Consider the following 14,506-nt stretch of genomic DNA (forward strand, 5'->3'; position numbering starts at 1 on the left):
AAAACAGGTCTAAATACAAGGTGATATATTCTTGCGTAGGAGTTAAGAGTATATCGAAGAATATCTAGGATGTTGAACTTCAAAAAATTTCTTTTGGGACTAATGGACCCGATAGCCTGTTTCAAACACGCAAGCTGGCTAATCCCGATAGTCTGTTTGAAACACGCAAGCTGGCTAATCCCTAGGCCATAATATACTCATTAGGCCCGATACACATCCAATCCAAGCCTGAATTTGATCACTTCTTTTATAAGCTTCGTCCAAAAGGCCACCCAAACTAGCAGTACCCTTATTCGCGGTGCCCTGTAGTGGCTCTCTCATTCCTTGTTGGCTTTTGCCAAGTCCTTCACCCTACATAACACAAGTATAGAAACTTGATCCAAGCAAGCATTGAGTATAATGCACCGCTTACTAAGAGCTAAAGTTACTAACCCGTATCTGAAAGACTGAATCACTGAAAGTAAATAAACCATTACCATACCTCTTTCCAGCCCATATTTTTGAGAATCTTTTGGGCGTAACTTCCAGCTCCAAGTGACATCTCTAAGGCTTCGGCAGCAGCTTCCTCAGGACATTCTGATGATCCAGCTACTTCATCTGATGACTTATCTCCCATGGCCTCATCAAACTCCTTGTGAAATGTTCTTCTTTCAGCAGCTTTGTCCCTATATATGCAAGTTTTAACATAAGATGGATGGCAGTGTGTAACGATAAAACTACTTTTATCAACTATAGGAGAACAATAAAGGTAAGGAAAAGTAGAATTTTCGGTGTAGAAAACTTCACTTTTCCAAGGCTCGAAGAGATACCCAAGTACACATTTTTTAGAGGATAAGGAGAGCAAGAGTCCGAACAAAGCTAAAGCCACAACCTGATGTTCTGAACGCATAGCTAACATATTGGAAGGTTGAAACTTGGAAGCTTTACGCCTTTCCCCACTAAACGTTCACCTCAACCTCCATGCCTAAAGGGCTAAAACAGTTGGTTACAATAAAGAAAGACTGCAATTACACTATTAAATGCAATGATGGTTTATTAATCCAACGATTTGTCCGGTGAAGAATGTGTTATGAAAATACCTTTTTACTGATAGGTCCATTTTATATACATTTTAACCCCTTATTTTAGCTCTATTTTACATGTCATTTGCACTAATGTAAGTGTTTGCGAGCTAATTCCGTGTTCTAGTTGTGTTTGCTTGTTTTTCATTGTGTTTTGTAGGAAATTAAGCTTTTAGTAGCTTTTTTCCCGTCAAAGTAGCAAGTACAAGAGTTCACGAGGCTAATGAGAGCAAGTCTTGATCATGCAAAGGAATTCCGGGAAGTATATGGGCATTTTGGGAAGTAATTGGAAAACCCGAGCAAGAAGAAACCAATCTTAGTTGGTGGATATGTAAAGAAATGAAATCCAAATGAAAGCCCATGATAAGAGTTTGCATTGGATGCCAAAGGATGCCTAAGATACCTTGGACGGACGCATAAAGACATAAGCATCGGATTCCGCATCAACATTAAGTGCAAAGTTAAGACGGATTTAAGAGGAAAATGAGAAATGCCACGACCCCGATCGGGGTGGGGTGGCCCCGATCGGGGTTACCTCTTTCTTGATTCTTTACGTTACTCCTTTATTCCTATATAAAGGGTGTTGATCCGGGACCTCAAACACACTTCATATACACTTCTTACATACTTTCTACACCACTTTTATACTCTCATTTTAGTTCTTAGTTTAGGTTAGATTAGATTTCCTTTTAGCATTTCCATTATGTTATAAACAATTTCAATTCAACTTATAAACAATTTACATATCAAGTTATTTATATTTGCATTGTTCTTCAATTCCATTTCCATTTCCATTTGCATTTCAAGGTAATTCTATTTACATTTTCATTATGTTTATCATTTTAATTATCATTAGTGTAGTTTACATTTTCATCATGTTTGAGTAGTTACATTTGTCTAAGGAGTAAGGGAAACCATGCATGACTAAGTAAATTGTAAATGTTAAAATGAGGCTAAGTTAAATTGATAAATTGTTTCTATCACATGTTTGCGCCACAACGTTTAATCTTTGGTTATTGGCCGTAATCCTAGATTAAGTTTGTTAATTCATTCTATAAGTCGAGAGGCACGGAATCGGATTAGACTAAGCATGTGTAGTAGGACGACCTAGTCATAAACGAGAGTTTCTCTAGGACCCGATCTATGGTTGACGCTAAGATCGAGAGGTGGGTGTCTTTAAGCCTAAACATTTATCGAGTAATCAACTTCCTAAATTGACATGAGCATTTACATAATTAGCATGTGTGACCCGACCTCCCTAAACATTTTCTTTTTATTGTTGTTTTTACATTACATCAAACCAATCAACCAAAGCGAACGTTAATCTACCAAGGTAAAATTCAATCCATAACAACTCATTAACAACTCCCGTCTCTCTGTGGTTCGACCCCTACGTACTACATTCATTTGTTTTTCTAGGGTATAAATATTATCTTTGCATAAGTGTGCGATAGCCTATCAAATTTTGGCGCCGTTGCCGGGGAGACGGTTTTGTTTGCTAATTAGTTGTTGAATTTTATCTTATTTTATTTTGTCTCGAGGAACACTTATTCCTTGGGATCATCTCACCGGTTTTCTTGTAGTTTTAGTGCCTATTTTTGTAGGTGATAAAGCTATTGGCCATTCATAATGAATTACGAATTCGTCCCACAACTCCAAGATGAGCCTTTTCATGACTATCTTGCCCGATTCTGCCATTTTTGTGATAGTCTCCTCTCTCTTGGACATGTCCTTGATGGGGATTACATGGTTCAATTCGCGCTTAATGGCATGAATTTTGAGACCCGAGAAATAGCTCTAAACTTGAGTAATGGGAGTGTCTACTACATGATGGGGTTAGAACTTTGGGATTTCTTTGATTTCATGGCTAGCCAAAGTCAATTGCGGGAGGTATCACGCCAATTCCATTATTGGCGCATCGAAGAGGAGCTTAAAGTGTTACAGGCTCGTTTGGAAAAAAATTCTCAAGAGAAACCGACACCACGTGAGCCTATCTTTTCTCATTTTGCCTTTTTACCTCCCCAATGTGAGTCTTTTCAATCTAATGATTTTGAATTATTAGATGACGACGATGATAGTCCGACTTTTTCTTCTAAAAGTCCTCTTAGTGACATTCCAATTGAAAATTTAGAGACTCATGTTGATGACATTGACCTTGTAGTGGATAACACACTAACCATGGACGATCTTGGGCCCGAATATAATTAAAAGGATGAGGTTTTACCCGAGACCTTAGACCCCTTTGAAAATCCTTTCGTGGAGGATGTAGTTGACCAATTCGAAGTTGATGGAGGACTTAGTGATACTAATATAGAGGTTAAGTGGGATGAACCCCCCATTTTTGTTGAGTCCTACCACTTAGAGTTTTCACACCACCAATTTGAGACCGTTTATGATTATAATTTGTGCACTAACGGTTATTTTTATGGTCTTAAGCAAGGTGCTCCTACTCTTGCTGACGAGGGAAGTACGGTGGTTCTATTTGAAATCTCTCATGAGCAATTTGATAAGATTAATCCTTTCTTTCCTTTGATCTTTCATGCTTATATCTTATCAATTGCTTACATATGCTTGTGTATTGCTCATGCGCAGGAATATGATCAACTTCTAAGGGCGTTGACATGCTTTTTAAAGGATGTTGGATATTCATTTAGGAAAAATTGTTTTACTTATGCTTTTTAAGACAATTTACAATTGCAATTTCAATTTGGTTTTGATGTAATAGTTAGGACAATAAGAAATTTAGCTTGCTTTCGTATGTAGTAGCTTGTCTTTCGCAGGTACTTTGTTACTTAGATTGGACTTTACCCGTTTTCAAGCTAGCTTGGGGGAGCTTCTACGCAGTTGTACGCTTTCTTTCCTTTCTTTATTTCCGCATGTGTCGTCCCATCTCCCTTTGTTGGGTGTCCTTGTTTGTTTTACACATTGAGGACAATGTATTGTTCTAGCTTGGGGGAGGGATTTAGTGAGTCTAGTTATGGGAAATCTAAAAACCTAAAACTTTGAAAACTTTGAAAAATTTAAAAATTTTCATAAAAAGTGTGTGTTGTGTCCACCCTTTTGTCTTATGCTTAATGTCTTTCATTTTTGCATTTCCCATATTGTAGCTTTTTAAAGCTAATGAGTCGCGCTTTTGACGGGTTTTGCATACATGGGGATGTCTTGACATAGTAGGTGGAAGATGAAATTTGAACCAAATAGGCTTGATCTTGACTTTTGGCAAGCCACAAGATGGTAAGGTAGAACCTCTTTGAACCGATGAATCCATATCCGGTCTCTCTTAGGTGAGTGTAGGTCTCCTTATGGTGTGTGTTACATCAAATACGCACAAGTATGGTTTTTATTTCATCTTTATGAGCATTACTTTCATTTTATGCTTGCATTTGAAGCCATTCACATAGACTTTGTTGCCCATTTTTAGCCCCTTCTCACACATGTTTTACATATTATCTAGCTACATCATACTTGCCTACCTTGTTAAGCTAGTAGCTATGTCTTTGGTGTTAGGGTGCTCATTTGGGATTTGCTTAATTTTTGGTCTTTGTGAGCTTGGTTATGCCGGATTTGCTAGTTTCCGGAATTGGTTAATGAAAGAAAAGAAGTGAAAAAAAATGAGTTGTGAAAAAAGAAAAAAAGAGAAAAATGAAGAAAGAAAAATGAAAAAATCACATGAATGAAAAAGAAGAAAAAGAAGCATGAATTGAATTGAAAAACAAGAAAAAGTGGAAATTAAGAGAATTTTCATATCTTATTATCATCTTTTGGAGAATGTTCTTATGATTTGTATTGAAATATTGGGTTTAGTTTTGGGATTGAGCATCCTTTCACTTGGTTGTTGCTAGCTTGACTTAGCTCCACAAACCATAATTCATATGTTTCCCTTTCTTACCCATTACATATTGCCTTCTTCTACCCATTGACTTCTTTTATATGCTTGCATTTTGATTGTTTTTGGCTTGTGATTTGAAATGACTACCATATTAGATTGCGGGCACATTCTCATGAGTTGAGGATAGGTGAGTGCTACTCATATAAATAATAAATATCCTTTCACATATAAAAGAGCTTGAGTGTACCGTGAGAGTCCAAAGTCAAAAGATCATGCAAGGGCCGAAAAGTTCATTTGAAGTCATTCATGCTACGCCGTCATATAAATCTCATCCATGTTGTTGCATTTTCCCTATGCCCACGTTGTTTCAGGATCTGATTCATTGTGCTCTAAAGTTACTTGACGGAAATTGCATTTGGATGCGATGATTGTTGCTCTTACCCTTATCCTTATCATACATTGTATTGTGTGCTTGCTTGAGGACAAACAAGGGTTTAGCTTGGGGGAGTTTGATAGGTCCATTTTATATACATTTTAACCCCCTATTTTAGCTCTATTTTACATGTCATTTGCACTAATGTAAGTGTTTGCGAGCTAATTCCGTGTTCTAGTTGTGTTTGCTTGTTTTTCATTGTGTTTTGTAGGAAATTAAGCTTTTAGTAGCTTTTTCCCGTCAAAGTAGCAAGTACAATAGTTCACGAGGCTAATGAGAGCAAGTCTTGATCATGCAAAGGAATTCCGGGAAGTATAGGGGCATTTTGGGAAGTAATTGGAAAACCCGAGCAAGAGGAAACCAATCTTAGTTGGTGGATATGTAAAGAAATGAAATCCAAATGAAAGCCCATGATAAGAGTTTGCATTGGATGCCAAAGGATGCCTAAGATACCTTGGACGGACGCATAAAGACATAAGCATCGGATTCCGCATCAACATTAAGTGCAAAGTTAAGACGGATTTAAGAGGAAAATGAGAAATGCCACGACCCCGATCGGGGTGGGGTGGCCCCGATCGGGGTTACCTCTTTCTTGATTGTTTACGTTACTCCCTTATTCCTATATAAAGGGTGTTGATCCGGGACCTCAAACACACTTCATATACACTTCTTACATACTTTCTACACCACTTTTATACTCTCATTTTAATTCTTAGTTTAGGTTAGATTAGATTTCCTTTTAGCATTTCCATTATGTTATAAACAATTTCAATTCAAGTTATAAACAATTTACATATCAAGTTATTTATATTTGCATTGTTCTTCAATTCCATTTCCATTTCCATTTCCATTTCAAGGTAATTCTATTTACATTTCCATTATGTTTATCATTTTAATTATCATTAGTGTAGTTTACATTTTCATCATGTTTGAGTAGTTACATTTGTCTAAGGAGTAAGGGAAACCATGCATAACTAAGTAAATTGTAAATGTTAAAATGAGGCTAAGTTAAATTGATAAATTGTTTCTATCACATGTTTGCGCCACAACGTTTAATCTTTGGTTATTGGCCGTAATCCTAGATTAAGTTTGTTAATTCATTCTATAAGTCGAGAGACACGGAATCGGATTAGACTAAGCATGTGTAGTAGGACGACCTAGTCATAAACGAGAGTTTCTCTAGGACCCGGTCTATGGTTGACGCTAAGATCGAGAGGTGGGTGTCTTTAAGCCTAAACATTTATCGAGTAATCAACTTCCTAAATTGACATGAGCATTTACATAATTAGCATGTGTGACCCGACCTCCCTAGACATTTTCTTTTTATTGTTGTTTTTACATTACATCAAACCAATCAACCAAAGCGAACGTTAATCTACCAAGGTAAAATTCAATCAATAACAACTAATTAACAACTCCCGTCTCTCTGTGGTTCGACCCCTACGTACTACATTCATTTGTTTTGCTAGGGTATAAATATTATCTTTGCATAGGTGTGCGATAGCCTATCATTTACTAGTAGAGGGTCTATCGAGGTTGGAGCTCTCATTCTGCTTAGAGGAAATATGGCATGGTGTCTTAGCATTACGGTCTTCCCCAGTCCCTTCATTCCCACCCCTTTGTTGGGGTTTGATGCATCATAACTTGATAAGGTAGCTAGCTATCCGACGTTTGGGCTCCTCAGCTTATACACTTGCCCTACATTCAAGATTTAAAATTGTACATCTTTAGAGGAAGCATCCACATTTTTCAAAACAAGAGGGGAAAATGTCATGAAAACAAGGAAGAAATGACACCAAGGAAAATAAAACTAATAATTGATGTAAAAACCAAAGATTAGTAAATTGGTAACAAATTTTCTAATGGTTTCGGGCCTATAGCAGACCTGATCTTACCTGCACTGAATCAAGATGAACCCTGCATATTGGAGCTGTTTTGAAACGTCTACCATGAGAAGTTATAGAAGGATGAAGGCTAGAGGAAGGCTTCACTAACGACCCGAGCAGCTCAGCAGCCTGGCCACTTGGTAATTTCCGTCTTTTTTGGACCTCTTGATTCATTGACCAACCCTATATATCGACAATATGACACTCTGGCCTTGACTCATCCACGCATGTTTTCTACCTCCAAAAAAATTTCTGAATGATATTGTCATAGAAGAAGTATTTATTTGGTCAATTCTGAAAGTCAAAGAAAACATTAGGACTTTTTCAACAAAGATTTTCATACAAATACTGAAGTTAAATAAAAACTTATAATCTTCATTCTTATCAGCAGACTCATACACACATGATTGAAAGCTACCAGATCAGACCAAAATGACATCATTCGGAATTTTTTAGGGTCTAATAACATGAAACCGTCTTCAGACACAAACGAATTGCAGACCTTCACAGATAACAGCTGCACTTAAGGCGGTTAGGGCTTGATGATCAGAACTCAACTCACTATATTGCTGCGCATGGAGTGTACTGTCTGCTGAAAAGAAGAAATGCCAACATATATGAAGCTTTACTAGTCTACTAATACCAAGTAAATCTCACTAATCAGTAATCACCATTTAGCTGTACTCAAACTCTACCAACTACAGAAAAGAGAAGTAACAAAGTTTAAAGTAAAGCACACAGGAAAAAAGGATCAGTAACTGCATAAAAACAGAAGGGGCCGTAAGCGCATTTTTGAAAAAACACATGCTCAGAGTTTACATCTTACAAGAATTAAAAGTGGCCACACTCGTCAGCGCAAGGAATACTCGTGATTCAGCAAGACATATGGTAAGCTCTACATTCATTCACTTCCTTCTCTTGATCATTCTCTAGCCCACCAGTGTTTTGTTCGTTTGACTCATCGAAAGCATAGGTGCCTTGGCCATTGATCATGGATTGGAAATCCTAAGATCACACATAAAATATACACTTGGACAAGAACTCAAAAACCTACACACTTGAACAAGTGTTACTGTGACGAATTGAAAATACACAAAAAACAAATGAATAATACACTTTAAAATGGAAATAGTAACAATTCACCGGGACAAAGGGTACATGAAATAGTATAACCCATTTTTTTAAGATATTGACTCATACTTTAGGCTTGGAAAAGCTCGCTTCTCTATGCATATAATTGAATCGGAATTGGACCAGCCTTGAAGCCCACTTTTTTGGTATGCCATGGAAAATATGTACTCCATAACTTTTACAGACATATAAATAGTGAGAATATATGAATTATTCATAGTAAGGAATCAATTAATAAATTGTTATATAAGAATTAAATTATTACCATTAACTCAAGAAGTCAAAAACGACGTTAGAACTTAGAAGTAAACGGGATTTCGAGCCTAAAGAAAAAAAAACATCTTCATTAAGAGTGAAAGTTCGTCCATCCAAGCACCTAAACACATTAAGTCCATAATCATGCACTATGTTTAAAAGCAATTACACTTTACACCAGGTACAAAGTTAATAAAAACTACGCCATTTTCGCATATTGACAAGATAACATCCATAACTTCCCACGTACAATCCTGATAACAAAGTACGGAGAGTACCATCTAATTCAGCAGTTAATGGAGATTTCAAAGGTACTATCGACACAAAAGGGTATAAGCCCGAATTAGCCTGGAAATGCCCAAAAGCCTGTTTAGCCCGCATAGATCAGGTTTGGACCAACAAAAAATAGTCTTGAACTTAACTAGAGTGCCTGAGACAACTTTCTTTCAATTTAAACAGATTTCTTAGGACTGCTGGGTTAAGAAGCCTGCAAGCCCCCACTAGCATCGCTAGAGTGCGGTAGAGGCAGAGCCTTTTCAGGGCAGTCTTTGGAAGAAGCGCCACGAGCACGCACCTTCAGATGCACCAAAAGTCGACGTGCTTCCCTGAGCTTGTCTTCTGCACTATGTCCATGACCCTCCCATGCATCGACTGCTTTTTGCTGGAACTCAATTGCAAGGGGATAGCTGCCATTGAACATACAAGCTTTAAGTATACAGATTTAGGGAAAAGTTCCATAAACTGGTTCCATACTGTTTTTATGATAATAGCTACTATCTCAATTCTCAACATAAGAAGTCAAAACTAAATCCGATATCTAAAATATGTTCACATTGACAACACGAGAAAATTTGGTTTTCAGATATTCAAGTCCAGTTACCTAGTTTTATGCCACTCGTTCTTTAAAATAATGGAAGGGGATGCCCCTTAATGCCTTAACTACCTTAAGAACCCTAAGGGAAACTGCTCGTACAGCAGTTAGTATTCCAAATGAGACTGTTCCCAAAGACGATAGGAGTTAACACCATAAGAAAAGAAATTGGCATATTATTTTACATGATTTGTTTCCATAGCTTGCAAGAAAAAAAAAAAAAAAAAAAGGGGGAAGAGGAGGGGGGGCTCTCTTGCCTCAATTTAGTTTGGTAGATTCATTGAAGTATTTGTACTGTTTCGACAAACGCAGGATTGTTAAATGGCTTTTGGGGCCGTATATGTTTCCAGTCAAAAGTCATGAAAAGCAAACTTCTACAGGTACAGGTATATGGGTGTTGCTCTGTGCTACTTAGGGAGGGGAAAAAAGTCAAAGTGGCTTACTGAAAAATAGGGGTAGATGATCTGAATGTCTTACTCTCTTGCCTCAATTTAGTTTGGTAGATTCATTGAAGATGGACGCTCATTAAGTATTTGTACTGTTTTGTCAAACGCAGGATTGTTAAATGTCTTTTGGGGCTGTATATGTTTCCAGTCAAAAGTCGATGAAAAGTAAACTTCTACAGGTATATGGGTGTTTGCTCTGTGCTACTTCTAACAAAGACCAGAAACATTGTTATATATTAGAATCTGTATCTCTCGAATCCTATTACCCTCAAGAGACAGGCCTCAGATCTACACACTAACTAGTGTAACTGTGTAACCGGGATCCATGGAGCACTGCCACATTTCCAAATGCTTGAATAGCATAGCATTATACTATAATCTTAACAAGCAGTACATACAATACTACATCACCATCTTAGCTGAATAACTTTTCTACATTATTACTTTTCATTCCCATTGATTAAATTACTCTGAACAATCCCAACAGAGGCAACGTCTAATCACCTATATACTCCGTTACAACTAACAAACAGCTCTGATCTGACATCCAAAACATGTAATATTACAAGATGCAATATAACAAAATGATCACGGAGAGATTACATAATCTAATAGTGAACGCTGCCTCCAAATGACTAAAGATCATTATAGAAGAGCATTAGAGCTCAAGTCTGATACCAAAGCTAGTCATTAACAAACCCAAAGGAGCAGTTAGCGCAAGCAATTGGTAAATGAGCTAGTAGAGAAAAACTAGTCAAGAAGATAACTAAACAGCTTAACTTACTTGCGCTAAGGAATCAAACATACAGAAGAATAACAAGGTAAATAGTCCTATGGATCAATTAACTTATACCTTATGGGTTAACTGCTCTACAGAAATCAAAGAATAGGGACATTTTGTTAACATTGTTCATTCTTAGAACAGTCCTTATTGTCATTCTCCTTTACGCTAAAAATCCGTAGTTCATGTGAAATAAACCAATGAGTAAGCTGCTTCACTTCTTTTTCACTGCCAGCTAACTTACCAATTGTTTACGCAAATAGCAGGAACGGAACCAGGAATAACATTTACCTAGGGCTAACTTTAAAAATTAACCTGTTGTGAAACCATCTTACCAGAGAGGACATATATAATCTCAACTAATGAGATTTGAATCCTTAAAAAAAGTAGTACTAGAAGGAAAATACTTGTATTTTTAGTAACATGCAATGTGTTCTATATCTAATGAGATTTGACTCGACTAATTTCTATGTGTCGGTTTTACTGATAACAATGATAAATCCCAGCTTTAAACGCTATATGTACTGTGAATGACGATATTTGTTTTGTATTTGACAAGATCAGAAGATGGAGTTTCACTCTGAAGCAATATTCGAAGATCTTTACTACCATAGTACAATTGAACCAAATGCTTCCAGCAGTAGTGACACTGTTGAAATTAAAGTAGTAGTAAGAGGAATTACTTTTATTAAATGGTGAAAAAGAATCTTGGAGTTGAAAAGTTATATTCATTTTAAAGAATTAGTGGTGTTTTTTTGTATGGTAATCAAGATTTTATGGAAAACAGTAACACCACTGCTTTTACGAGGAGAGAAATGAGAATGAAGTCCAGAAGTTAAGGATTTTGAACAATAGGGACCTAGGTAAGTGTGCTTGTATCTATTAGCATGTGAAAAACTAAATTAACTTGCTGCTACATGTAATCGAACCCAAGACTTTTGGTTAAAAGGCAAACAAACAATTACTCGAACGATATCAATATGGTACACTAAATTTCACCATGGGCTGTAGCCCAAACTGTAAACCAACCTAAGGGCTGCCTCCGCCCCTGGTAAGAGCGAACTGCTCTAGTGCAACAGAAGTTATAGGTTGAAGACGGAGTAAGAATTCCAAAGTCAAGTATGCAAATTGAATACAATTGGTCAAAAATAAAGCTGAACAATTTGTTTAGATCAAACACACATGTGTTGTGTATAACTCCCCATAACTCAGGCAGTCAGGCCTCAATGGCTCAAATACAGAGAGCATTATATGGCTAGACATGTTAGCTACAGTGTCATTTCTAATATAACAAAATTGCAACATAATGTCATTTTTACAGTGTTTCCTTTTCCAAGAAATAACCACAGATAACAAAGTGCACATAAGATTGAAAAATAGAGTATCATAGCACTTTTCATGGACAACAGCAAGGACAACAGCAAACGGGTAGATATTTACCTTTTCATGGCAGCATATGCAATTGATAGGTTCTCGCATGTGTGGATGGTCTCGTTGTGATGAGGACCAAGAGACACGTCCAGAATGTCTTTAGCAACACCAAACATTTCTGCCGCCGACTCTGGCTTCTCCAACTCCAAATAAGCACGGCCTAATTTGTTGTAGATATACCCTACTCCAAAATGCTTACACCCATCTCTCTCTTTGAGAGTTTCAGCCGCCCTCTCCAAGTAGGGTATGGCCTGTGTAAACTTACCCATCAACAAATGTAGGGATCCTATCTTGTTCAATAAACCCCCTTCTAAATGTTGTTCTCCGGGTAACTTCTCCAACAAAGAGAGTAATCTCATTAACAAACAAACTTCAGTTTCAAAATCATTCATAATTCCATACTGCTCTGCCATCGTCATATACGCATAAGCAACCTCCAACGGCTTTGCTTCTTCCTCTTTATCAAGGACACTACAAGCAATTACGAAACACCCCTTAGCCTCCTCAAAATTGTCCTGATAAACCAAGGCCTTACCCATTGTCATCAAAATAAGAGGATTCTCACTATCCTCCTCCACCGCCTTCCCATGCTCCTTCAACGCATTCACAGCAGCCTCATACCTCCCAAGACCAATATAAAGATTAGCAACATCAACCACATAACGAATCAATTCAGACCTACACCCACAATCCTTAAAAATCTTTTGCGCCAACTCATTTTCCTCCAAGGCTTTCTCAAGCTCCTCCATCCCGGAATATATAACCCCGAGAACCTGTCTATCAAGACCAACCTCCACAGAGCTCTCCCCCAACAACCTGAAATGAACCTCCAACGCCTTCTTACAATACAACAACCCATCCTTAAAGTTCTTGATCCTGACAAACATTTTAGCTAAATCCCTATTCGCATTACCAAACTCCACACTATCCACCCCCATCAAACACCGTTGTATCTCCAAACATTTCCTCATATAATCCACAGACTCCTTAATCCTATCCATACCAGCCTCAACATTCACTAACTCCATATAAACACCAAGTTGTACCGCCTTTAGACCATTAACACCATACTTATAATTACCATCATTCTCTAACTTAACCAATATCTTTCTAGCTCTATTAAGAAACCCTAATGCATCATTAAACTTCCTTAAACTACAATAAGTAGAACCCAAAAGACGTAAGGTCATAGCAACAGAATATATATTTTTAACATTATCCAAAACAGTTAATGCTCTATTAGCAAAAGATATAATCTTTTGAGGATCCTCACCTTCTTTCTCAAGATCAAGGCCTATATTCATGCAAGCGGAACCAAGTTCAGCTTTTTCAAACTTATCTTCCATATTCTTCTTAAAATCTTCAAGCATTTCCTCAGGCGATTTCGCCGCCTTCGCTGCCTTAACAGCTTCCTGAATTAGTGCCCTTTTCTTCTTGATTTCACTCTGCTCGGGATCATATGGGGTAATTCCATCGTAATATGGAGTAATTCCATGATGGGTACTGTAATTATGAGATGGGGTTTTGTAAAATTGATGGGTTTTGTAGGGTTTGTAGAATAAAGAATTGGAATTTGAGCAGGGATTTAGGGTTTGAATTGGGGATTTGGATATAGATGATGAACAAGTTGCGAATTGTGGGGTGAAATTACCAGAAATTGATGTTGATGAAGTTGTGATTTTGGAAGATGAAATTAATTTGGTAGATAATCTCTTCATTTTTATTTTTGTTTGGTAAGAATCTGAAAGGCAACAATGCAACTGTTCTTACCTTCTCATCGACTATACCTTTGGTCTAAAACCCTAAACTCTCTTTTTTTAGAAGTGTGTGATCAATTGATCATCAAATGACGCCTATATCTTAGCAGCGCAGCCCCAAAAAAAAAAAAAAAAAATGACGCCTATATGTGGCTAGTCCGAAGTCCGGAACAAATCCAACTCGAACTTTTTCTAAACTTCAAACGAGTCACGACTTGATTCCTGTAATTGAGTCAGAATTATATCTGCTAGTCCGAATTAACTCAACTCGATATTTTTCTAGACTTCAAAAGACTCGCGAGTTGATTCATGTAATAGAGTCGGAATTATATCTACTAGTCCGAACAAATTCAACTCAAACTTTTTCTCAACTTCAAAAAACTCATAGTGGGGACTCGACTCATGTAACTGAGTCTGAATTGGGTTGGCCTGAAATCCCGATATAGCCTGAAAATATGCACTATTTTTTACGAATTTATGAATAGTTTGTTGATGATATAAGTAAGCATATGGACGTGCTTTTTCACATACGGATTTTTCTCTTTCACATACGACTTTTACCATACTACCCTTGTCATTTTTTTCATCACTCACCCAATTGATTTTTTTCTCCTTTTTTCATCTC

General features: G+C 37.2%; 1 protein-coding gene and 1 pseudogene across 1 annotated transcript; both read right to left on the bottom strand.

The window, feature by feature from the left end:
- Window positions 1-174: 174 nt before the first annotated feature.
- LOC141651107 (uncharacterized) lies at window positions 175-7,896 on the bottom strand (annotated as a pseudogene).
- A 773-nt stretch (window positions 7,897-8,669) lies between these two features.
- LOC141653075 (protein KINESIN LIGHT CHAIN-RELATED 2-like) lies at window positions 8,670-13,911 on the bottom strand. The gene is made up of 2 exons (XM_074460716.1): window positions 12,134-13,911; window positions 8,670-9,281 (listed from the first exon to the last, which is right to left on the bottom strand). Exons 1-2 carry the CDS (start codon window positions 13,840-13,842, stop codon window positions 9,074-9,076), a joined length of 1,917 nt encoding a protein of 638 aa, XP_074316817.1. The 5' UTR covers window positions 13,843-13,911; the 3' UTR covers window positions 8,670-9,073.
- Window positions 13,912-14,506: the final 595 nt, after the last annotated feature.

Source organism: Silene latifolia, chromosome 4 (genome assembly GCF_048544455.1).
Source record: "Silene latifolia isolate original U9 population chromosome 4, ASM4854445v1, whole genome shotgun sequence".
Lineage (NCBI taxonomy): Eukaryota > Viridiplantae > Streptophyta > Magnoliopsida > Caryophyllales > Caryophyllaceae > Silene > Silene latifolia.